We start from the raw sequence: 24239 nt of genomic DNA, 5'->3' as shown, positions 1-24239 counted from the left end.
GTCAAGAATATAGATAAAAAAAAAGGATAGGCAGAGTATGGCGCGGAGAAATATAAAACAGCATTAAAACATTATAACAAACTGGCAATTTTTCTAACCAAAGTAAAATTAAAAAAAAAAATCTGATCTAGGATGGTATTTGCTGAAAGAGGAAATTGCTGACGTAGTTGCACGAGCGCTTTTGTAAAACAAGGCTTCAGTGGTTTACAAAATTTTAATAGAACAGCATTCGGGATTCAGGTCTATCATGGACAACATTTTTAAAAATTTTGCAATTATGATTATAACAGTTCTCATTGTAAGCTAAAATTAGGGTTGTCGTTATAATGAATCAAAATGAGATGTTTTAGATCTTTGAATTAGTGATAAGCTTAAATATGCAAGGAAACCCAGGTAAATTTTATTATTTAGAACGCAAAATTTAATATTATTTTTATATGATAGTTGATAATAAAAAAGATAACGGAAAAGCAGGTTAAAGAAAAAATTATAGCAGGCGCAAGAAAATTCTCCAAGAATCGTCTAAAGCACCAAGATTCATCTCATAGAAGAAGGTGGATTTCTTGCTGTGGAAATCTGTCATGCATGGGAACCGACAGGTCAAAGAAATATACAAAAATTAAACAGTCTGTGAGCGATCAAACTCTTCAGTTTTCAGTTAAAAATCTTTTTATGTGCGAAATTGAATACAAAAATAAACCAAAATTTCATAGCAAGCATCAACGCAATTCAACTCAATAATCAGTAGTTTGTCTAGTAAAAATGTGGATGAAAATAAGCAACGTTCCGAGTTAAATATTGAAATTAACGTGAGACTGCCAACAACAGAAGCTCTTCCTGATGTGAAAAATGGGGAAACAGCAGAATCCTCCACGTCGGAAGGAACTTGGGTATGGTGTGATGAATGGGGCAGGCAATCAATTAATTTTAAATTCAATATTTGTGTATTAAATGTGACCAGTGACCACTATCCTTAATAGAAACAAACTTAACATATAATATTTCTTACAAATGTACTTATATTAAAAGCTGAAACAATTGAAATTTTCTTGCACTAGCTACATTCTCTATGCAATTTAGAAAAAATCTTACATTTTATTTTTGTTCTGTTTGTTTTTTTTTTTTTTTTTTTTTAATTTCACGATTGAGGTTGAAGTTTAAACCTTCTGCCCGATAGATTTGCAAGTTTTTTATAGTTTATTATGCATCTCACAACAAAAATAGCATTAAAATTTGTTTCAAATACAGGCTCAAGATTATTCAATTGATGCTACGACTCCGACAGAGAGTCATAGTTCAGTCGTTTCCACCGAGTTCAGTTCATCTGTCATGGACCCGAGGTTGAGTTCTGCTGAAATTTTAATCGTCTCTACAGAATCCCCACAGACAACTTTTGCAAGCTCAACAGAAACGCAGTCCGCTTCTCAAACGACGTCCGAAACCCTTCCTAATACCACCACAAAAACAACCCTAAGTGCTTCGACGGTGACAAATTTAAGTAGTTCAACGGCCAAGATCGAGGCCACAACAATAAAAAACACGACTTCAACAACTTCAAAATATGCGACCACCCGCCTAACAACAACAACCAAGTGGACTTCCACCCAAAGTACACGAAAGGTCACACCGACGAGCACATACCGACCACCTCCAGTTGCGACCACCTTAGAAGCTAAAGTATATATTTTTTAACTTTCCTACCTAATCGAGATCTCATCTGCGTATTTTATTCACCAAAGGTGCAGCCTTCGATTCCCAGAAATTGCTCCAAATACGTAATTTAAAATAAGAAGAAGAAAAATTGTGATATTAACAAAAAGATCAAAATATATTCAGCTGCCATATTTTAGGAGGGATGGATCACTTCAAGGTTCATCGCACAATAAATATTTTTTAAATTCATCTCTAAAAGCAAAAATTTAGTAGATCCAACGTATTTTGGATTTTGGGCTGAAGCTTGTGACACGCTCTACATTTTTGGAAAAGCTATTGTAAAAAAAAAAAAATGATATTTAAAAGAATTTGATCTCGGAGTTTGTTCAGTAACATAAATTTTATAATAAAAGGCAAACTGGGAACAAAATGTGGACAAATGCTGCAGTCTGGGCATGAAGCCGTTATCTATTGAAAGTGAAAATAAGTCTAAATGCTTTAATAATTTTATTCAGGGTATTAAAAAATATCAATAAAAATAAAGCAAAAATACTAATTACTTACAATAGGAGAAAAATGGAAATACAATACACGTTACTGGACTTCTGGGCTGCGAGGCTCAGCATCAACTTTCAAGTGGGTCGACTCAGGGAAGGAAATCGGTTCCTTCTGGTCCAACCGGCAACCGAACTACTCTAATACAACTAACTGCGTGCAATTGGTTATTTCTAAGAAAAACAGTACCGCACTGTTGGAAAGCTACAATTGTAGTTCAGTTCGAGCATTTGCTTGCCAAGTAAAATTCAGATTTCCTGTTAATCCTGTTTTTTATTAAAATATGTCCTCATCTTTTTTAGAGTCCGCCGACGCCTAGACCACCTTGCGAAGCCCCGATTTGCCGTTTTACCTCAAACTGCACGCAGAAAGTAAGCATCGAATTCAAGAAAGAAAATCTCAATTAATGTATGCCTCTCTCATTTCAAAGTTAAGCAACTTCAATGTATTTGTCGATCAGAAAACTATGGCTCTTGCAGGCAATTAGAGATATTTTAGTGAATTTACTCGTTTTTATTAATAACTTCGAGATATATAATGCAGCATTGGGTGTACATGGCACGTGGATTACTGTTGGATCGAAAATCTACTTGTTCAGCAGCAAAAATCTCAATAAAACCGTTATTTAAAAAAAACATATATTTAAGCCTAATTCAATCGATTCAAACATTTTCAGTATGAAGATTCATACTTGACATGCTGTGGACTGGGAATGAAATTGATCAGCTTCCACCATAGTCTGGCATATGAACAAGTGTCGCAAGCATTCAAGCGTAATATCAAATTTATTTAAAATTGGAGTAAAAACTGGTTGGGATTTTTTTCCAATGTATATTTATCCAAAATTTAAATGATAACTTGCTACTTTTCCTCATTAATATTTTTTTAACACATCAAGACATTGTTTAAAATATAATCTAAGTGATTTATATAAATGCACAGAAAACAAAAACTTCTGCATATATAAGCCAATTTTTCTTCAAACATGTTTCCTTAAGTGCTTATCAAGTTTTTTCATGATTACATAACAATAGAAGGAAAATTGGAACCATCAAAATTTTGGACTTCGGGAACTGATTATGGGTGTGAAAACGCGTTTGGATTTTGCGGGTCTAACACATTACTGCGTGATGACTCAAGGTAAGTTTAAATCAACTAATATAATATTTTTACTTTTATTTATATGGAATCAAATTAAATCATTTTTGTACAATAAAAGCTCATTAAGGTTAATATTTTTAACTATTTTCCTTAAAAATAATGTTGGAATAGGTGGGCGACTGGGGAGCCAAACGATTTAAACGGCACAGAGAACTGCATTTCGGTGGAGCTGAAAAATAACTCTCTTCTACTCTTTGATGACAATAATTGCAATTTAAGGCAGCGATACCTTTGTGAGGTGAGATTTTGCAATTTTAAATAAGAAAAAAAAAATAAAATCAATGGGTCAGGGACGTGTCGTAAGCCCTTCACTCCCCACTGCAATAGAAGAAGACTGCCGCCTGATGTTCAGTTTGACCAAAGGTCTGGTAAAAATGAAAAGTAAGAGCCTGATTTTATTTTCAAACAACAGAGGATATCCAACGGGTGATGACCGAGGGTCCAAAAGATTTGCAAGGAAAATGTTTTTTCAAATGCTTCGGTGAAAATTCCGGGCTGGTAAGAAACATAAAATAAAATGTGAATTGAATTTGTTAAAACCACTTAACAGTACGTAAATGGCAAACTGTCTGAGGAGAAATTGTACGCAGCCTTTTCTGAAATAGCGCCAGAAAATTTGACAGCACTAATTGCAATGTACAACACGATGGATTACTGCTCCAACATGACTCGTATTGAATCTTCTCTTGACCAAATTAAAAATTAAAATATTATCATTTAGGTGGAATGGACCTTTGCGATAAAGCAGCAGAACTTAAAGCATGCGGCGATCAATCGGCACCAGAGGCAATGGCCAAGCTTATGGATCATTTGGAAAAAACAATGGCGGTAAAATATATATTATTGATTTTTAATTAAGTATACACTTAAATTTTCTCAGGACCCTCCGATTTTGCTTCCAACTGGCAAGGCATACTGTCCAACAGACTTTAATTGTTACATAGATGTAAATCACACAAATTTTGCTATTTAATTTCCTAAATTCTCTATGTGCAGGGAAAATTAAAAAACCTTTTTGACGCTACACCAAATGACTCTTACATGTATTACTCTGAAGGCTACGGATACGTCAAGCACGCTTGCGGATCGACATTTTTATATCTCTCGCATAGATATGAGGCAAGTGAAAAATATTGTGGAAATTTTTATTTTTCAAATTCGTGTTTTATATACCAGGTAACCTTAACAGAATCTTTGGAAAAGTGCTGCCGTTTTGGTTTGCGAAGCGTCATAATACCCACTGCTGAAAAGTATGATTGCATGATCAGCAGCAAATTAGGTAAATCGAAGGATTTCATACGGTCGTCAATTTTAGTAATTGAAAAACGTTAGCTTTTTAAAAATTTACAAACGCCGAGTAATAAATACTTCATAAATTTAAATTTTTGCTTTGTTACTCCTGTAAAGAAAGTGAAAATTTCTCTGCACCACATAATTTTTAAATTGTATTAAAATTATTGTGGAATTGTTTTGAATAGGGGGTAACACGTCCCACACCTTAGTAATGACAGCTGCATCTCGACTTGGATATCCCACTCGACCTGTTTGGTGCTTCACGGGAGACACGCTGATGAACCTGACGATAGCACCAAACAACCTATCCACACTATATAGTAGGTATCCCTACAATATCCAATTCAAACTCAAGGAAAAAGGAATGGGCGCCTACTTTGATTCCATCTCTGAAGTGCTCTGCGAATCATACTAGCTTTGGCACAACCTTTGATTTTAATTGGAAGCATTGAATAATGTATAAAAATTGGTATTGTGAGATATTTGATTTTCATAAAACTGGAAGTGTGTGTTTTTGAAAGAAAGAAAACTGTGAATCATATTACTTGAAACAATTGAACTGAATTAAACTTATAATAAATAAACAAAAATAATATGAATTAGAAGCGGCGCACAAAATGCATTAAGTATTTCTGGTTATTTGATTTGTATAAAAATGTAGATTTGTACTTTTGAATAAAGAGAAAGCGTCCATGTTATTCAATATTTTCAATACAGGAATTTAACCCATAATAATTGATCAGGCATTCTGTCACAATAAAAAAAGCATATATTATTTCTAGATTATAATCGATTATAATGAAAAATTGAAATTTGATTATTCATATTGAATGATTATTCTTTACAATCAAACAAAATACATGGAAGTGAAATGAAAGTGAAAACAGAATTCGCAAAAAAAATATTATCATAAAACTATTAAATTTTTCTTTAAAACTGTACTTCTTTAATAAAAATTCCCAAGAATAGGAAAAAAATCACAATTCATTTTTCTTCTTGAAACATAGAAATCATCCTTTGACTTTTTTACTTAAAGACCTACACGAATACAAAAAATTGATACAAAATTCTTACGTCAAGCCTTTAAAAGAAAGTATGCACACAAAATTTGATTTCCTATGTTCCCTAATATTTGATACATACATAAATTTGTTCTTGATAATTTAGAAGTAAAAAAATCAAATTAAAAGTTTTAAATAGTTTATAAATATATCGGGCAATCCATAATAAAACCTATGAAAACAGATATTTTTGTACTTAAATTTAATAACAAACTCTGTTTCGATAGTAGCACACTTGTGGTACAATAATAGCATTCAACTATTTTTCTGTTTTAAACAAATAATGAAACTTTTACCGGAAGTTAAACCAAATAATTTGATTTAGAATGTCAGCAATGGCAGTTTATTTAATGGCTGGTATAATTGCAGAATTCGCTGACGTATAGGCAATAACCTCTACACAAGCGCGCTTTGTGTATGAGCATTCAGTATATGACCATCATTTGATAGAGTATATTATAGCATGCTGTAATCATGCATGAAAGTTTAAAAATTTTCACGTTTATGATTATAGCAGCATTTACTGTAAGTTGAAATTTTGAAATGTTTATTATTAATCAAATTGGGATATTTTAGATCTTTGAATCAGACATGAGTGTTCAAGTAGAGAAAGGTAAATTTATGTTATATTATTTTGCTCTGATGGGTCATAAAAAGGAATCATCAGATAGCGGAGGGTTTTTAAATGAAAGAAAATATTATACAGGGACAAGAAAATTAATCCAGAATCATCCGAAGCACCAAGATTACTCTCAAAGAAGAATACGGATATCTTGTTGTGGAAATTCGTCATGCCTGGCAACCAGCAGGTCAAAGAAAAATACGAAAAATAAACAGCCTGTTAAAGACCAATCTCTACAGTTTTCAGTTAGAAAAACTTCAAATGTGTGCGAAATTGAGTAAAAACCAAAAAATTTACAGCAAGAATCAACGCGCTTCAAATCAATTAGCAGTTTGTCCAGTATAAAAGTGGGAGAAAATGCGGCGCACAACTCTAAATTAAATATTGAAATTAATATGAGTCTGCCAACAACGGAAGCGCGCCCTGACGTAAATTATGTGGAAACAGAATCCTCCACGTCAGTAGGAAATGGGGTAAGGTGTGATCATGGGGCGGGTAATCAAATTAATTTAACGCTTATTATTAGTCGCATATTCGCTTTAAATGTAGACTCTGTTGTTATTAGAAGAATAGATTTAAAAATATATAACAGAAAATATTAAACGTGATTGCTACTGAAATTTAAAAATAGCTAAAATCAAATAATTTTTACATGCATTGATATCCTAGCTTTTGTATGATGTAAAAATTTCTTGTATTATCTTAAATAATTTTGTAAATTTCTCAAATGAGCTTGATTTGAGATGTTTTGAGTTCAAATTAGCCTTCTCCATAGCAGTTTTTAAGTTATTTGTGGACTCTCAGAGAATAAAACATCAATTAAATTGATTTGTTTCAGGCACAAGATTATTCAAATGAGGTTCTGACTACGATAGTGGATCACAATTCAGTCACCACCGAGCTCAGTTCATCTGTCATGGACCCGAGGTCTACTTCTGCAGATATTTTAGGCATCTTTGCCGAATCCACACAGACAACTATTGCAAGCTCAACAGAAACGCATACGACGTCCCAATCCCTTTCTACCGCCACAAAAACAGCCCCAATAAATGCTTCGACTTTGAAAAATTTAAGTAGCTCAACGGCCAAAATCGTGGCCACAACAATTATTACCACGACTTCAACAACTGCAAAACCTACAACCACCAGCATAAGACATACAGGCCCAACAACTAAGTGGACCTCCACACAAAGCACTGGAAAGGTCACACCACCGACCATATACCAACCACCTCCAGTAGCGCCCACTTCACAAGCTAAAGTATTAATTAATTTTTCACTTATCCTAACTGCTTGATAATTCTGCGTATTGTATGCATCAGGTGCAGCCTTCGATTTCTCAAAATTGCACCAAATACGTAATTGAAATATTAGAAGATTGAATATAATTAATTATTTATTATTAATTATTCTACTCGGTCAATACAAAAATTTTGATACTTTATCAGAGTGAAATATTTTCAGCTGCCATATTTTAGGAGGGATGGATCCTTAGATGGTTCGTCGTATTATTATTTTCAAATTTAATCTACTTGAAAAGCAAAATGGAGTAGATCCAATGTACTTTGGATTTTGGGTTGAAGCTTGCGACATGCTCTACGTTTTTGGAAAAACTATTGTAAAAATGATAAAGGAAGGGGGCGATTTATATTTCATTCATCCGACAATATAGGCAAACTGGGAGCAAAATGTGGACAAATGTTGTAGTCTGGGCATGAAGCCGTTATCTATAGAGAGTGAAAACAGGTCAAAATGCTTTAATAAGTTTATTCAGGGTATTAAAGCATAATAAAAAGTGAGTAAAAATATTAATTGCCTACAATTTAGGAGAAAAATGGAAATACAATACGCGTTACTGGACTTCTGGGCTGCGAAGCTCAGCATCAACTTTCAATTGGGTCGACTTGGGGAAAGAAATCGGTTCCCTCTGGTCTGATGGGCAACCGAACTATTCTAATACGACTAACTGCGTGCAAATGGTTATTTCTAAGAAAAACAGTACCGCACTGTTGGAAAGCTACAATTGTAGTTCAGTTCGAGCATTTGCTTGCCAAGTAAAATTCAGATTTCCTGTTAATCCTGCTTTATTAATTAATTTATTAAAATATGTCCTCATCTTTTTTAGAGTCTGCCGACGCCTCGACCACCTTGTGAAGCCCCGATTTGCCGTTTTAACTCAAACTGCACGCAGAATGTAAGCATCGAATTCAAGAAAGAAAATCTCATTTAATGTATGCCTCTCTCCTTTCAAAGTTAAGCAACTTCAATGTATTTATCGATCAGAAAACTATGGCTCTTGCAGGCAATTTGAGAACAATTATTTTAGCTCGTTTCTATTAATCCTGAGATAATGCAGCATTGAGCATACATGGCACGTGGATTACCGTCGGATCAAAAATCTACTTGTTCAGCAGAAAAAATCTCAATAAAACTGTGATAATAATAAAATAATAATATATTTAAGCCATATTATTAAATTAATTCTTATATTTTCAGTATGAAGATTCATATTTGACATGCTGTGGACTTGGAATGAAACTGATCAGCTTCCACCATAGTCTGGCATATGAACAAGTGTCGCAAGCATTCAAGCGTAATATCAAATTTTGGAAAAATTAACAAAAAAATATGGCTTCTCCTCGTTTTGATTATTTTTAACTCGCCAAAAAACAAGTTCAAAATCACTAAATTAATTTATGTCTAAAAAAAACTAATAATGCAAAGTAGAGCAGCCTACTTTTACTTCAAATACATATATATTGAAGTGCTTTTTTTATTTCATTCAACAATGAAGAAGGAAATTTTTCAAAATGGGATTCATCAAAATTTTGGACTTCGGGCACCGATAATGGATGTGAAAATGCGTTTGGATTTTGTGGTTCTAACACATTGCTGCGCGATGACACTAAGCAAGTTGAAATATATTATTAAATTTATATTTTATCTACTAATTAATCAATATTAAAAAAAATAGTACAATATAATTGTTTTCAGAGAAAGATGAACGATTAAAATTTAATAATTAGGCAACTTTTGCTAAACCTTTTTAAATATATATTTACAAAAATAGATGGGCGACTGGGGAGCCAAACAATTCAAACGGCACGGAGCACTGCATTTCGGTGGAGCTGAAAAATAACTCTCTTCTCCTTTTTGATGACAATTGCAATTTAAGGCAGCGATACATTTGTGAGGTGTGATTCTACAATTTTTAAAAAACAAAAAAATTAAATAAAATCAATTTGTCAGGGACGTGTCGTAAGTCCTTTGCTAGCCACTTCAATAGAAGAAGACTGCCGCCTGATGTTCAGTTTGACCAAAGGTCAGGTAAAAATTTCAGTGCATGAGAATGATTTAATTTTCAAACTATAGAGGATATCAAACGGGTGATGACTGAGGGTCCTAGAGATTTGCAAGAAAAATGTTTTTTCAAATGCTTCGGAGAAAATTCCGGGCTGGTAAGAAACATTAAATAAATTTCACATGAAATACATATATAAGCCGCTCAACAGTACGTAAATGGTAAACTGTCTGAGGAGAAATTGTACGCAGCCTTTTCTGAAATAGCGCCGGAAAATTTGACAGCACTAATTGCAATGTACAACACGATGGATTACTGCTCTAACATGACTCGTATTGAATTTTCCCTTGATCAAATTACAAAATAAATTAAAATATTATCATTTAGGCGGAATGGACCTTTGCGATAAAGCAGCAGAACTTAAAGCATGCGGCGATCAAGCGGCACCAGAGGCAATGGCCAAGCTTATGGATCATTTGGAAAAAACAATGGCGGTAAAATATATATTATTAATTTTCAATTAAGTATACACTTAAATTTTCTCAGGACCCTCCGATTTTGCTTCCGACCGGCAAAGCATACTGTCCAACAGACTTTAATTGTTACATAGATGTAAATCGCACAAATTTTGCACCTTCGTCAATCCATTAAATATCCATATAAATGCAGGGAACACTAAAAACAGTTTTTGACGCCGCGCCAAATGATTCTTACTTTTCTTTCTCTGATGGCTTCGGATATGTGAAGCATGCATGTGGAAAGAAATTTTTGCATCTCTCATATAAATATGAAGTAAGGAAGGAAATATTGAATAAAAATATATTGTAAAATTTTGCTTAAATTATTTTGTTATTTATGAAGTTTGTGATATTTGCCAGGTAAACATAACAGGAGCTTTAGAAAAGTGCTGCCTTTTTGGATTGCGAAGCGTCATAATACCCACTGCTGAAAAGTATGACTGCATTATCAGCAGCAATTTAGGTAAATAGAAGTAGTCCATTCTGTCAATTTAAGAAAATTAAGCACATTTTTCTTTCTAAAAAAAATTACAACAGTATTCATAATTCAATAAAATGTTAAATTTTATTTTTATTTGGTATTCCCCTCTTTTCCTCATAAGTTCAATAAGAATAAACGCATCTCTGCACCATTTTGTTTTTTACTTGCAATTAAAATTAATTCGGAATTGCTTTGAATAGTGGGCAACACGACTAATACACTAGTGATGACAGCTGCTTCTCGCCTTGGTTATCCCACTCGACCTGTTTGGTGCTTCACGGGGGACGCGCTGATGAACCTGACAATAGCACCAAACAACTTGTCCTTACCAATAGGCTCGCGCTATAGCGTCCAATTTAAACTCATGGAAAAAGAAATGGGCGGATACTATGATTCCATCCCTGAAGTACTCTGCGAGTCATACTAATTTTTGCACACTATAATTTTAAATAGAAGCAGGAAAAAATGTAATTTAAATATATGGGAATTTTGTAAGGTCACTGCTGAGTAAATTTAAAAAAAAAATCTCTTTAAATTTATATTATGTGATGGATGCACAAACAAATTCCTTGATATCTGGGTTACCGATTTTTGATTAGAAGATTAAGGGTCACCAAGTAATATTATTAAGAAAATCGCACTTAAGTGTGTTGAAAAACGTGGTTTTCTTTCGGATCGAGAAAATAATAATCTTTTTCGCTTTGAATAAAAAAAGAAACCACGGCAAAAATTTTATAATGTATGATTATTCTGGTTTAAAATAAACTCTTTTTCTGAATAAAAATTCATTTTTTTTCTAAATTAACTCTCTGATTTTAATGTACCATAATTTTATTCTTTTGTGCTGTTTGTTTAATTCTATTGAATTACTATTTCATTGAGGGTCCGTTCGTACTTCGTACACATGGAGCTGCTGGATGTTGATGACTCACCGCTTCCAGACAATAAAGCGACCCTCCCTCCTCAGTATATCTAGGGACCATTAAGTCCCGTTGCTCTGTATTGCGAAACTCTCGAGCTGCTTTTTTGCGCGGGACGTGAGTTTCAGAGTGCGCGCGCGTGCCCGTTGTACGAGGCTGTGCCATTGATTGGGGCGCGCGCACATCGAGCCTTCGCCTTGCTTGGACTGTCAGCAGGCTGCTCCATTCACGGAGGGAGGTCGCAGCAGCAGCAGCAGCCCTTGGCGACCAGACAAACAACGCAACACCTCTAGGTGTCAGGTACGGACTGTCACCCTTTTGAGCACCTGTTTAGCCACCGGGGACACCTGTTCGAACACGCAAACAACCTCCGAAAAACAGCGAATTTCGTCGCGCTAATTTTTGGGCTCTGTCGTCAGGGGTGCGCACCCCAATTATCGATCCGCCCTTGCTCTTTCGCACCAAACCGTGTTATAAGGGCGCCTTTTCTTTATTTTGGTTTGGCGCTTGCTTTGACGCTCTTTGTTCGGCTGAAATTGATTGGAGAATTCAGTGGGGTAGTTTTATTTATCTCTATAGGGATGATTTTTGCAAGGGTGGAAGAGTTTTGGCGAACGCGAGTTGCTGTTTTTGGCGCAATGGCTGGAAAGCCAAAGTGTCAGGGTGGATTTATGACCTTCCACATTCCACACTTAAAATCAAATTTTTTTATTTCAAATAATTTCAAAGAGTACTGTTTGTTTTTAAGAACTCAATTTTCACTTTTTGTCTTATCTCAAAACGGCAGTTTGCGATAAAGGCGGTTCTTCGGCCCGACTCCGTGTTTACACACCATCTCATTTTTACTGCGGCGCTTAAATATACCCGACGCCGTTGAGCAATCTTCCAAAAATAAAGCATACCAGTTTCGAGTTCCAGCTGAAAGTGCGCGCAGAGAAATCGGCGTCTCTCGTTTCAGTTTTTCGGTGAGTTGCTCACAGCTAGAATTGTATTTTTTAATGTACGTGACGATTGTAGAACAAATATTATTTTTCGGTGTTTGATTAGCACGCTCCAAGGCGCACCTTCCGTCGCAGCGTTTAAGGTCAGTTGGACGCGCTCACATATTATTTTGTCAGGAGAGCCACCGTGTGTGTATGCATTGCTGGAAAAAACTTTAATATACACACTGCCAAGCTTTAAAGAGCTTGGCGACGCTTTTCACGTGACATAATCCACTACGGTATATTCTTATCGCTGTGGCTTTTCTCTTGGCTAGGGCGGTGTGCTTAGAATGTAAGTAGTGGAAAGTCCGCATTTTATTAATTTCAAAAAGGAATTACTTCTTCGCATATTTAAAAAATCTACTCCGTAAAACTACTTAATAACTTTTTAAGTTTCATATTGTTTTGTCTCAAAAATTGATTTATTTAAATATTTAGAAAAATTAAATTAATTTAATTGCAACAATTCTATTCTCTCTGCAAATAAATTCATAAATTAAGACAAAAATTAATTAAAAGGAAATTAATAATCAAATTTTGCAACATTATTCAGAACAAAATTGAAAATAATAATAATTTATTGTTAATCTTTTTTATAAAATATTATAGATATAAAAATATAAAATAAATTCTTGAAGTAAGATCTACAAAGTTAAAAACATTCTGATGTTCCTGACAATAACAACGATTTAAATCTATCAGCATTCACACCTTGTCAAAGTATTAGGCGCCACAGTTCTTATCAAAATAAGCAGACTTTTTCCTTTCACATAAAAACTGTGAGAAAATTCCAATGCAACCGATTAGCCAATGAGCTAATGAAATTCTCTTCCAATGTGGAAAAAGCTCACCACATCGCACCTCGTCGCAACAATGGCATGATAAATTTTGAGATAAGCGGCCTCTCTCGCCGCCGAAGACGTGCTTGAATTTTTTAGTATTATCCCGCCAGCGCGCCAAGCTACTTTTGCTCTTTTTGAAATCTCACTCGCACACCGCCAACACACAAAGCCGGTGGGTCACGAAAGGGTTAAGTTAAAAAGTCGCAAATTGCGCCTCACTTGCTGTTGCTCAAGAAGTCTTCAGCATTACACATTTTTTTATTTCACAACTAACAATAAAAAGATACATATAGAATAACTTTTGTTGCAATGAATTTCAGATTGACCAATTTGTGAAATTGCACCTCTTAAGAAAAGGAAGAACCTACTTTCTTCTCCCCCTTTTTTTTATTAATCCTGACAGGGGTGTGTGTTTTATTAAGCCGGTGCAGATAAGACTAGTATCGATTTACGACTCACCTGGCTGAGCACGCCCGAGATCAAATCAAATTATGGCGGCGGCGAGAATTTTCCACTAGCCCACTTTTCTCCCCTGCTCTGGCAATCTATATTATCCTCTCGGGCGGTGTAACGCATCCAGCGGCCTATTACCCCACGAGCGGCAGGGGTGCATTACTAATGGCCGCGGCTGACGAGGGAAATGTGTGCGAGCAGGTTTCTATTACGGGCATGCAAAGTCATGAACTTGAACTCGATTCCAGTAGAACACGCGACGCGAGAGAAATAGCAACGTGTTTTTGTTTGTTTTGACGCTTTTCGTAATTATGAAGGAGTCACAAAGTCGATCAAAAAGTTTTGAACTGTACGAGAGGAAACTTTCTTTATTTAAATCACAAAAGTTTGAGAGTAAAAAAGAATGAACGTCATGAAATAAATTTACAAAAAATCAATATCTTATCAGGATGACCGATTTTCCAGCATTTTCTGGAAAATTAGAAATTATTGAGCGTTTTAAATTTCAGATGTCAGACGAAGCCAAAGCAGCCGCTGCTGCTCCAGCAGCCGCTGCTGCTCCAGCAGCAGCAGCAGCAGCACCAGCACCAGCAGCCGCCGCTCCAAAACCTGAGGCAAAACCTGCTGAAGCTAAACCTGAGGCCAAAGTTGAAGCCAAGTCTGAAGCCAAACCGGAGGCCAACGGAGCAGCCAACGGTGCCGAAACTCCGAAATCGGCCGGCGGAAGCAAGTTCAAGGAAAATTTCCGTGCCTTCTCGAAATTCGGCGACACGAAGAGCGATGGAAAGTTGATCACCCTATCGCAAAGTGACAAGTGGATGAAGCAGGCTGGTGTCATTGACAAGGCAAAAATCACAACGACCGACACTGGAATCCACTTCAAAAAATTCAAGTAAGTAAATCTAAAAAAAAAGTTAATAATCTTCAAATCTAAAACACCTAAATAGTTTAAATATATTTAAATAAAAATAAAACTTTGGAAATAATTATTAAGATTAAGTTTTTATAAATTATTAAATAAAATTTTACTTAAAAAAAGATTTTTTACTACCATGCTAACTTATAGATCAAAATTTCATTGTTTATTTCATTATTTTTAATTAATATTAAAGCATGTTTTTACTTATTCCAGGTCTCTAAAAATCAACCTCTCTGATTATGAGAAGTTCATCGCCGAGTTGGCCAAAGCGCGAAAAATGGAACCCGATGAAATAAAAAATAAAATGGCAGAATGTGGTGCACCTGGGTTAACTGGAGCAACAGCTGTACGTGTCAAATTCAAATTTTCTATGATTTTAAAACAAACTGAAATTTTTAGGGTGCCAAGGTTCCGAGTGCCGTCGACCGATTGACGGACGTTTCCCGCTACACGGGATCTCACAAGCAGCGATTTGACGAGACGGGCAAAGGTCGCGGCATCGCCGGTCGAAAGGACCTTAAAGATGGCTCGGGATACGTCCAGGGCTACCAGAACAAAGATTCGTACAGCAAAACTCACTGAAGAGAGGCAGCTATATTATTATTACTCCGGACCACTCCTGCTTTTTATCCCATTTTTAGGAGTAGAGAATTTTATTCTTTTTAAAAAATGCATCAAATGTATTTTGGAGTTTTGTTTTCAATGGAAACTCGCGTGAACGTTGGATTATTTTTTTGGTTCCGCTTCAGAGAAGGGAAAGATTTTTAAGAAATTCACGAAGCCTAAAGAAATAAAAAATTATTCGGCTGGGATAGGTAAAAAAGAAAAATAATAATCACAAGACCGAGCGAACATTTTTGCTGTCGGAGCACAAGATATAATTCAAAAAATATTGCAAGAGATAGCCGGTAATTTTTTACTCGCAATCACTAATCGTAACCAGCCAGATTATAATAATAATAATCAATGTAATGGTAGCTTTTAGGCAGATTTGTATTTACACAAGCAACTATATTTAAACGTATCCCTACTTAAGTACCTTTCCAATCTGAGATAGCCACGAATGATTTCTTGCGAAAGAAATTCAATTCAACTTCCGAAGAGACAGGAAAGTTTGCTGCACCGAGAATAGAATGAATAAAATCAAGAAAGGCGGTCGAAGTTACCTGAAAAGTTGTGCTTAGGCAACCCGCGGGACGTGCAAGTCGCGCCGGTCGCCTGCGATGAAGCTCCTCTATCTCTCTTTCTCTCTCCTTTCCGCTTGTTTGCAGACGAGAAACTGAAACGAGAAAACTCTTGAAATCAACACACTCGCAATCAATAATTGTGCGACTAATTTACATATTATACACACGAAAGAATAGAAAATTTATCTCCTTCCGAAATCACAGTACAAAATATCTACTGCATTTTGTCACACCAGTGTAGACTTCAACACGTCTAAAAATTTAACTGTAATTTTCTGAAGTTCGTTTACACAATGTCTAAAACGAGAAAAAATGTCACAAGTTAGTCGCACAAGAGTTCCAACTGGATGCATTTTAAGGGGAGTTTTATTCGGGAATAACTCCCAAACACTGATGATAAGAATCCTTTAGGTGAAAAAAGAACAGAAGTTTTAAATGTAAAAATAAATTATTGTGGAATATTCGTGTTTCCGATATGTGAATAAAAGACACTGAAACATGAATAAATTGGTTTATTCATTCAATTTTCAAAATTTTAAATAATTTAATAATTTTAAATATTTATAATATCGCTTTAATTTTTGCGATTGTTGCTGTGCGCGCTTCTTCAGATCTACGCAGAAACGAGTAGCAGCTGTGCGACCGAAATGTTGCGCATGAGGGGCGCATGATCGAACAGGTGCTCGTGGGGCAGCGCGGGGGTGGCGGCGGCGGCATCTCCCTGTTATTGATTGCAAAAGGGACTCTCGGGCAGCTCCTCTGTGAGCGCACTTGTTCCTGTGCTTGGCCGGCCCTTCTTCGCACCAAAACGCTCGATTCCACTCTCAGGTAATTTTGCAAATTGAATTTTTGTGTTGAAAAATATTCTAGGATTAATAAAAATCAAACTTTATCTCTGGAAGAACTTTTCTTCTCAAATTCATCCCCATAACTTTGGGACACGCTAATCTTCTGACACATTTTTTTCTCTCAAATAATTTGCCTAAAATATAAATTATATTTAGAAGATTCTCAATTAACTCCACAAAGTTTTTCTTTTGCGGATATCAACTGGGCCAATTTGGGGACGATGAAAATGTCACGCCGTCTTAAGTTGGGCCGAAAAGGTCAGGCGGCGAGGCGAGATCGATTTTGTTTTGTGTTACAGAAGCAAGCGGGTGGCGACGGCACATTACACACACCGCCCCGCAGATCACACTTCTTTTTTTTTGTATTTATTTTTTTGCTTTGTATAGCTCCAGGCAAGGATTAGCACGCATTCTTTCCAACCACCATTGAAATAAACATCCCCCGAGAATGAGTGGTTTTACTTTACAGAAAGCTTTGAGATTATGTATGCGTCATACATCGTGCTTTGCCTCTGAAAGAGCACGTCCTGTTTTAATGACATTTTCCTCTCTACACAAAACACTGATCGATCGATGGCCACAAATACAAATATGTACACTCTTAACCCTTTTGATTGACGCGAATGAATGATGAAGAAAATTATTTTCTACCCTGTATTTGCGGTAAAAAAATTTGGGAAAATGGACTCTAGGATGGAAGATTTATTACAACCCTTAAGTGCTTCCAAACAAAATTACTTTTGTATTGATCGTAGTCTGCAAGTTGGAAAAATACTGTTAATGAACATTCTGCTCATTAATTTCTGATTTTGAGAGAGGTTTCATAAAAATTTGCGGTACAATGCAAAAAATGACTTATTCTTTAAATTAGTATTTAAAATTATTTGATAGCTCCCCGCTACGTTTAGAAAAGAAAAATAGATGAAAAAGCAAGAAAAGATCCCTGAAAATCACCAATCGTTAAATCAAATCCTTTTTTTTTCTTACTATTAAAACCTAAAAAAATATATGCAAGTTATAGTTATTTCCAAGTAATGAAAATTTGACACAGGATTTTCTTTAATTTGAGGTATTCAATTAATCCAAATAATCTTTTAACTTGCAAGACAGCACTTTGTTTTGTTGTTTAATTTACTTTACGAAATGAGGTTCGTTTCTCGTTTTTAGGGATGAAGAGAGTGCAGAAGTGATCGAGTCGAAGAAGGGATCAGCGCCTGCTGGGTTTCGAAGGGGACTGCAGAAAAGACCGGGGGCGTGAAAAATGGCAAACGTGGCTCATCTGGTGCGGCGGCAGAGTTCGCGGGACCTCAACCCGCAGCGCTCCTTGGACAGGGTGGAGCTCAAAGATATGAGGGGAAGACTGGTGCGCCAGGCCACGGGCAACGCGGTCAACTACGGCACCACCAACGCCGCGTTCGAGGACACGAGTCCGTCGGCCCAGGCGGCTGTCATCAGGGTACAAAAATAAATTATTATATAATAAAAGCGGAATTTGATTGATCGCGGGTTCTGCAGGGTGAGGCTAAGGAAGTGCGCGACGCCATCGAGGGTAAGGACGAGAAAAAGCAGTTCTGTCCGGAGAGCGGTGGTGAAGGCGAGGAAAGAGAATCGTGGGACAGCAAATTGACCTTTCTTCTGGCGACCGTCGGATACGCAGTCGGTCTCGGAAACGTCTGGCGATTTCCTTACTTGGCACAGAAGAATGGAGGAGGTCAGAATTTTGATTAAAGATAAGAATTTTTTAAAGAGATCGGATTGTTAAAATATTTTAAATTTTTCTTTTTTATTTGTTGAAAATTAAAAGTAGCTTTTTGTTACCATCAAATAAATCTACAGATCTGAAAAAAAAAATTGGAATTTTCCACAGATCTTTATGACTAAAATGTACACGACCCCCATTTTTATCCAAATATATATGCCACATTAGAGTTGAAAATTTACAAAATTTTACAGGCGCTTTTCTCATTCCGTACTTCATAATGTTACTGATCGAGGGAATGCCAATTTTCTATCTCGAACTGGCCATCGGACAGAGACTGCGAAAAGGCGCCATCGGAGTCTGGAGCCAAGTGTCCCCTTACCTCGCAGGCATCGGCATCAGTAGTGCCGTCGTTTCCTTCAACGTCGCCCTCTACTACAACACCATCATCGCCTGGTGTCTGTTTTACTTCGTCCAGGTACTGTACAAATTTTTGAAAATTAACAAAAATTTCACATTTAAAAAACTTCCAGAGCTTTCAGTCCCAACTGCCGTGGGCAGAGTGTCCGAACAAGTACTACACCAACGGATCCTACGAGTCGGAGCCAGAGTGTGTGGTAAGGTTTCCTTTCATCAGATCTCTGCAATTAAATTTTATTTATATTTTTTAACCAGAGGAGCAGCCCGACCCAATATTTCTGGTACAGAACAACCTTGCAGATTTCCGAAGACATCAACACGCCCGAGAACTTCAACTTCAAAATCGCCTTCGCCCTGGTGATCGCCTGGATTCTGGTCTACATGTGCATGATCAAGGGTATCGCCTCTTCAGGAAAGGTACGTGATAACACAAAGGACACACACCTTGCGCGAACAATCACCAGCTATTTGCTAAGCGCAGTAGCATGATCCTCAAATTTGTTGAGATAATACCTGTCGCGACTGCTTTCGTTTGCTCGCGAAAACCCTTTGATAAAATAATTTTCATTTGCAGGTTGTGTACGTGACGGCCACCTTTCCGTACCTCGTGCTAATCATCTTCTTCTTTCGCGGGGTCACGCTAAAAGGCATGTCCGATGGCCTCATGCACCTTTTCAAACCAAAAGTACCTTTTTCAAAATATAAAAAAAAATCACCCGAATGATGAGAAAATTGCGTTTTCAGTGGTACCAACTGACTGATCCGGTGGTTTGGCTCGAGGCGGGCACGCAGATTTTTTTCTCCCTGGGCCTCGCCTTCGGAGGGCTGATCGCCTTTTCCTCCTACAACCCTGTCAACAACAACTGCTATCGAGACGCGATTCTCGTCTCGCTGACCAACTGCTTCACCTCCATGTTTGCGGGGATTGTCGTCTTTTCCATAATCGGATTCAAAGCCCACATGGCTTTTGATAAATGTCTTGAGGACCGCAACGCAACCATTCTGTCGCACATGGGCAACGGAACCTCTTTTGCCATAGCAAACTTTCGGACACCAGTGTGCGATCTGCAGAAAGAACTGGACAATGTGAGTTTTTACATTTGATTTAAAAGCCAATTAATCAATGAATTTAAAGCCAAAATTCTTACTCCTCATAAAATCTCAATCAAATTTCGTTAATTTGAATTAATTTTAATTTTAAATGTAGTGAAAACACAATAAAATTTCGTTTAATTCATTTAATTTACATAAAACTAATCTAATGACTAAATAAGGTTTTTAAAAATAATATTTCATTTCTACAAAGTTAAAAACGTTTTAATTTGAGATTTTGACATATTTTAATTTTCATAAGTTACATCAAGACTCATTATTATTTGTAATTCGCTATTTTCAATTTATATATAATTGAAATAAATACCCATTTTCAGACCGCCTCTGGAACGGGCTTAGCGTTTATAATATTCACTGAGGCGATCAACCAGTTCCCCGGGGCCCAGTTTTGGTCGGTCCTCTTTTTCCTCATGCTCTTCACCCTTGGGATCGATTCGCAATTCGGAACACTCGAAGGAGTGGTCACTTCCATCGTCGACATGAAACTGTTCCCTAACCTTAGAAAGGAAATACTAACAGGTAGATTATTTTTAATGATAATTTTTCTTTTTAGAGAGTACAAAATTTTGGTTTTAGGGAGCATTTGCCTCGTTTGCTGTTTGATTTCAATGGGATTCGCTCATGGCGCTGGCAGCTATGTGTTTGTCCTATTTGACAACTTCAGCGGCAACTTTCCTCTGCTGATCATCGCATTTTTCGAGTGCATCGGTGTTTCATACGTCTATGGGCTACGAAGGTAAGTGTGTAATTTAAAAATTATATGACTTTTTCACATTTATGATGCAAATTTGAGATTAAAATTATTTATTTAATTTTTTATTGTTTTAAGATTCAATAAAAATTCTAATTTAGAGAGGGGTTTTACAAAACCAGCTTAATTTTTAATTTTAATGCTTCCAATTTTGAACAATTTATAAAAAAAAAATCAGGAAAAAATCCAATTTCTTATTGCAATAAAGTATACATTTTTTTTCTTTGTCATTTCCAGATTTGCAGACGACATCGAGAAGATGACAGGCCACCGTCCAGGCATGTACTGGCTCATCTGCTGGAAGTACCTTTCCCCTTTGGCCATGATTTCGATTCTGGTGGCCAGTTTCTTGCAAATTGCCCTGGACGGCAGCGGCTACGACGCCTGGGTCTTCTCCGAGGGCACCACGGAGAGACACAATTGGCCCACCTGGTCCATCGTTCTCATTTTGACGCTGATCTTGGCGTCGGTCTTGTGGATCCCAGTGGTGGCCATCTGCAGGTCGATGGGCATCATCATCATCGAGGACGAAGAGCGGGCCTGGTTCCCGGGCGCGGAGCTGGCCGAGTTCCACGGCCTGACCACCCACCACGCAACCCCGATGGAAAAACTGCTCTTCGGCTTTCGGGACGACGGCTCCGAGGGCATCTGTTGCCCCACAGGGGGCGACCAGGAGCCCGACGAAGAGGAGGATGACGATTGAAAAAAAGCGCTTTCAATATATTAGAAAAAATTGGGCCTCTTGTAGAAAGAAAAATTTTCAGTAGGATGTTAACGTTCATGCATATTCACACGAAAGTGAACATATCAATATAATGAACTGTATTTTGGTTCGTTAATTCATCGGTCCCCTTTGATCATCTTCAACTACAGGAAGTATAGAAGTCCCTGTGTTAATTGCTGAGAAGCAAATCAGCCTGACTGCTGCCTATATATAATTGTCGAGAAAAAGAAAACATTCAGAACAATAATGATATTGATAATAATGCATTTTTGCGAAAATACTAAGTCTCAAACGAAACATATTGATTGAAAATGAATGACTATAATATTTATTTGTACCGAAACGTACAACTGACTGCCACCCTCAGATAATAATATCCTATTATATTAAACGTAAAATAAAACTTATTGATTCTGGGCTCCAGATTGATTCTGCAAAAGCCCCTTTAGAGAAAAACAAAAGATCGAGCTCTATACGCAAGTAGTTAATTAAAAATTATATGATCTCATTTCTTCCACTGCTGAAACTTGTTAAGTAACGGACAATAATTTATTATAATAATTTATGATAATCTATAAAAATGACAACAACAATAACCGTAAAATTAAAATAAATGTAAATAATTGAAGTACTTCAAAGTGCAGTCCACGCGATGCAATATAGGGAATTCAAGTTTTGTGTGTGTTGTTAAAAACATAGCAATCAGTAGACCAAGAAATGAATAATTGTTGTTGTTCAGAGGCGTATAAAATATAAACTAAGTAGCAATTTAGCGTTATGACTGTTCATTTCGACAATAAAAAATATCGGAACGAAATTACGTTTGTATTAATTAATGGCTATTAAATTATTTAATGTAATTATCAGACTGATTCTTAAAATGCATAATTAAGGATAAAAAAATCGTTCCGTGCGTGACAATAAAAAAAGATCGCATTTTAATCTGACATAATGAAATTATGATTTTCTGCCCATAAAGAAAAGTCCCTCGGGATTTATGTAATGTACATTAGATGTAAAAATAATGATACAAATAATGTGTTCTTTTAGATACGACAAGCAGGAACCAGCGTGAAAAACTTACTATATTTTGTAGGCGTGCTTACAAAAAAAAAAATTATGTATCAATTCTCTCAACACTCAACAGTGTGTAACAAAATCTACAGAAATTGAATGCAATTAATACATATTTCATTTTTTAGAAAAAAGCTTGTAGGAAAAGTGGATGTTGAACTGAAATTAAAATTGAAAATTATCCAGTATCAGTGACGCTTAATAATATTATATGATAATTTTAAAGTATTTTAGCTTTATAATATATTCAGTTTTAAACAATTCCTTCATTTGGTCCAGTATTTTGAAAATACAATTTACATTTAATAATGTTATATTTAAAACCAACAAATCATTCGTATTTTATAAATAATTTAAATCTATAGAATTTAATCAGCGTTAAATTACACACTATTAAAAACCAGTTCATTCATGCATGTGATCTCTGCCGGCGGACGCAGTTTTATGTTGTGTTAGAATGTGAAGGAAGGTTCAGTGACAGGTTTAGCCTAGTAAATATAAATATTTTTTATTTTGATGACCTGCACACTGCAGACGTAGAGCAGGCAGACTTTTGAAACAAACTGCGCAGTTTCCTTCGGTATTTATTGCTGAGGGGCATAAAACCGTGAGGTTAACAAAAAAGTACGCCAAGCAATGACTTGCAGGCGTCACGACTCGAGACACGAAAGAAAGGCCGGCGGATTGATCGCTGAATGCCAAATCTAATTTGCTTGAACACACCACTTCATAACAGTTCAAATAGAGACGCCAAAATCGGTACGATTATTTTTTATCCGACCTCGGAAGATAATTTCGCAAATTATTTTAATTAAACATCAAAACGAAATCACGTGAGATGTTTGAAATTTGCATGCATGGGTGTGTTGCTAATCCGCGAACGGAAGTGAAGTGTGCTGTCATAAAATTGTAATTATTGTGTCACATGTTGGAATAAGAAAAAATATGAATGTTTGCAATTTTTGAAGGCTGAACTTATAAATGTCATACCAAACACGAAAGAAAAAGATGAAAGAAAAAATAGAGTTTCTGCGCGTATATTAATATAAAAATGATAAAATGTTGTATTGCTGTTGGTTGTGAGAATGGATAAAACAGAACGAAAGGGAGAAAATGTGTTCGAAAAAAGCAATGTTACAAAAGTATTTATGGTTGTTGACATGCGGAAAATAAAGATTAAACATTACGCGAAATTGTGCCAACTGTCTTTCACTTCAGAATCTTCAAATTAATGGGAACAGTTAAAATTTTATAAAAAGATAAGATTAATAATTTGACACTATTAAAAATTGTGTTTTTGCACGATCAGCCGGAATGATCAATTTTCTTTATCACTCGAAAATAAAAACTCTCAATAGGGATTTCCTTCGGTTAGTGAAGTTATTATGCTTCTGAAATGTCATGTTGACCTACATTTCCCTGTTTGATCAAATTTATTTTAAACTTAAAATAATTTAATCCTTCTTATATTGGAGTTTAAATAGAAAAAAATGCAGAATTCTTGTGCCCACAGTCATCACCTGTGCAAATTTTGCCTCAACCTTGAGAAACAACAAACTCTTAATTAGCATCAGGTGGGAAGCCAGTATTACTGCATTTAAAATTCATCAGCCTGCCCGCCTGTCTGTCAATCTTCAATTGAACTTGAAGACTTGACCTTT

General features: G+C 36.1%; 5 protein-coding genes across 10 annotated transcripts; all 5 read left to right on the top strand.

The window, feature by feature from the left end:
• The first annotated feature begins 218 nt into the window (after positions 1–218).
• On the top strand, positions 219–2695 carry LOC132205700 (uncharacterized). The gene is made up of 12 exons (XM_059634949.1): positions 219–298; positions 351–393; positions 494–657; positions 714–890; positions 1249–1677; positions 1740–1775; positions 1837–1870; positions 1927–1991; positions 2067–2169; positions 2223–2449; positions 2511–2579; positions 2639–2695. Exons 1-12 carry the CDS (start codon positions 248–250, stop codon positions 2693–2695), a joined length of 1455 nt encoding a protein of 484 aa, XP_059490932.1. The 5' UTR covers positions 219–247.
• A 57-nt stretch (positions 2696–2752) lies between these two features.
• LOC132192759 (uncharacterized) lies at positions 2753–5288 on the top strand. Its single transcript, XM_059612858.1, has 12 exons — positions 2753–2828; positions 2885–2981; positions 3243–3348; positions 3481–3607; positions 3660–3732; positions 3782–3867; positions 3920–4040; positions 4091–4197; positions 4250–4315; positions 4366–4488; positions 4546–4648; positions 4848–5288. The coding sequence occupies exons 2-12, from the start codon at positions 2921–2923 to the stop codon at positions 5075–5077; spliced, it is 1203 nt and encodes a 400-aa protein (XP_059468841.1). The 5' UTR covers positions 2753–2828; positions 2885–2920; the 3' UTR covers positions 5078–5288.
• An 873-nt stretch (positions 5289–6161) lies between these two features.
• Positions 6162–11390, top strand: LOC132192470 (uncharacterized). 2 transcript variants are annotated; one of them, XM_059612449.1, is made up of 17 exons: positions 6162–6248; positions 6300–6336; positions 6430–6590; positions 6645–6818; positions 7184–7606; positions 8471–8539; positions 8842–8938; positions 9140–9254; positions 9416–9539; positions 9595–9667; positions 9718–9803; positions 9858–9978; positions 10034–10140; positions 10193–10258; positions 10316–10438; positions 10525–10627; positions 10846–11390. In XM_059612449.1, the coding sequence occupies exons 1-17, from the start codon at positions 6198–6200 to the stop codon at positions 11070–11072; spliced, it is 2157 nt and encodes a 718-aa protein (XP_059468432.1). In that variant the 5' UTR covers positions 6162–6197; the 3' UTR covers positions 11073–11390. The 2 variants fall into 2 exon arrangements, with proteins under 2 accessions (XP_059468432.1, XP_059468433.1); XM_059612450.1 differs by lacking the exons at positions 6162–6248; positions 6300–6336 and having other exon boundaries at positions 6435–6532; positions 6585–6818.
• A 333-nt stretch (positions 11391–11723) lies between these two features.
• LOC132192530 (tubulin polymerization-promoting protein homolog) lies at positions 11724–16471 on the top strand. Of its 5 annotated transcripts, XM_059612529.1 has the most exons (5): positions 12425–12530; positions 12613–12649; positions 14353–14735; positions 14976–15108; positions 15162–16471. In XM_059612529.1, exons 3-5 carry the CDS (start codon positions 14353–14355, stop codon positions 15342–15344), a joined length of 699 nt encoding a protein of 232 aa, XP_059468512.1. In that variant the 5' UTR covers positions 12425–12530; positions 12613–12649; the 3' UTR covers positions 15345–16471. The 5 variants fall into 5 exon arrangements, with proteins under 5 accessions (XP_059468507.1, XP_059468508.1, XP_059468512.1 ...); XM_059612524.1 differs by lacking the exons at positions 12425–12530; positions 12613–12649 and adding an exon at positions 11724–11865 and having other exon boundaries at positions 15162–16470; XM_059612525.1 differs by lacking the exon at positions 12613–12649 and having other exon boundaries at positions 12391–12530; positions 15162–16470.
• A 196-nt stretch (positions 16472–16667) lies between these two features.
• On the top strand, positions 16668–23762 carry LOC132192528 (sodium-dependent neutral amino acid transporter B(0)AT3). Its single transcript, XM_059612523.1, has 11 exons — positions 16668–16777; positions 17965–18253; positions 18313–18508; positions 18751–18974; positions 19030–19113; positions 19172–19333; positions 19491–19601; positions 19661–20002; positions 20347–20548; positions 20606–20765; positions 21018–23762. The coding sequence occupies exons 2-11, from the start codon at positions 18059–18061 to the stop codon at positions 21481–21483; spliced, it is 2142 nt and encodes a 713-aa protein (XP_059468506.1). The 5' UTR covers positions 16668–16777; positions 17965–18058; the 3' UTR covers positions 21484–23762.
• The last annotated feature ends 477 nt before the right edge of the window (positions 23763–24239 follow it).

The sequence above is a fragment of the Neocloeon triangulifer genome, unplaced genomic scaffold (assembly GCF_031216515.1).
Source record: "Neocloeon triangulifer isolate White Clay Creek 2 clone unplaced genomic scaffold, ASM3121651v1 ptg000003l, whole genome shotgun sequence".
NCBI lineage: Eukaryota > Metazoa > Arthropoda > Insecta > Ephemeroptera > Baetidae > Neocloeon > Neocloeon triangulifer.
This window is presented reverse-complemented; position numbering and strand designations above follow the sequence as displayed.

Coding starts and splice junctions, on each gene's coding strand:
- LOC132205700 (XM_059634949.1), top strand. CDS start 248: ATGGACAACATTTTTAAAAATTTTGCAATTATGATTATAACAGTTCTC. Junction 1,678..1,739: donor CGACCACCTTAGAAGCTAAA/GTATATATTTTT, acceptor TATTCACCAAAG/GTGCAGCCTTCGATTCCCAG. Junction 1,992..2,066: donor ACATTTTTGGAAAAGCTATT/GTAAAAAAAAAA, acceptor TTATAATAAAAG/GCAAACTGGGAACAAAATGT.
- LOC132192759 (XM_059612858.1), top strand. CDS start 2,921: ATGAAATTGATCAGCTTCCACCATAGTCTGGCATATGAACAAGTGTCG. Junction 4,041..4,090: donor TTACTGCTCCAACATGACTC/GTATTGAATCTT, acceptor ATTATCATTTAG/GTGGAATGGACCTTTGCGAT. Junction 4,316..4,365: donor ACTTTAATTGTTACATAGAT/GTAAATCACACA, acceptor CTCTATGTGCAG/GGAAAATTAAAAAACCTTTT.
- LOC132192470 (XM_059612449.1), top strand. CDS start 6,198: ATGCATGAAAGTTTAAAAATTTTCACGTTTATGATTATAGCAGCATTT. Junction 6,819..7,183: donor CCACGTCAGTAGGAAATGGG/GTAAGGTGTGAT, acceptor GATTTGTTTCAG/GCACAAGATTATTCAAATGA. Junction 10,141..10,192: donor ATTTGGAAAAAACAATGGCG/GTAAAATATATA, acceptor AAATTTTCTCAG/GACCCTCCGATTTTGCTTCC.
- LOC132192530 (XM_059612529.1), top strand. CDS start 14,353: ATGTCAGACGAAGCCAAAGCAGCCGCTGCTGCTCCAGCAGCCGCTGCT. Junction 14,736..14,975: donor ATCCACTTCAAAAAATTCAA/GTAAGTAAATCT, acceptor TACTTATTCCAG/GTCTCTAAAAATCAACCTCT. Junction 15,109..15,161: donor GGTTAACTGGAGCAACAGCT/GTACGTGTCAAA, acceptor TGAAATTTTTAG/GGTGCCAAGGTTCCGAGTGC.
- LOC132192528 (XM_059612523.1), top strand. CDS start 18,059: ATGGCAAACGTGGCTCATCTGGTGCGGCGGCAGAGTTCGCGGGACCTC. Junction 19,334..19,490: donor GTATCGCCTCTTCAGGAAAG/GTACGTGATAAC, acceptor TTTCATTTGCAG/GTTGTGTACGTGACGGCCAC. Junction 19,602..19,660: donor TGCACCTTTTCAAACCAAAA/GTACCTTTTTCA, acceptor TTGCGTTTTCAG/TGGTACCAACTGACTGATCC.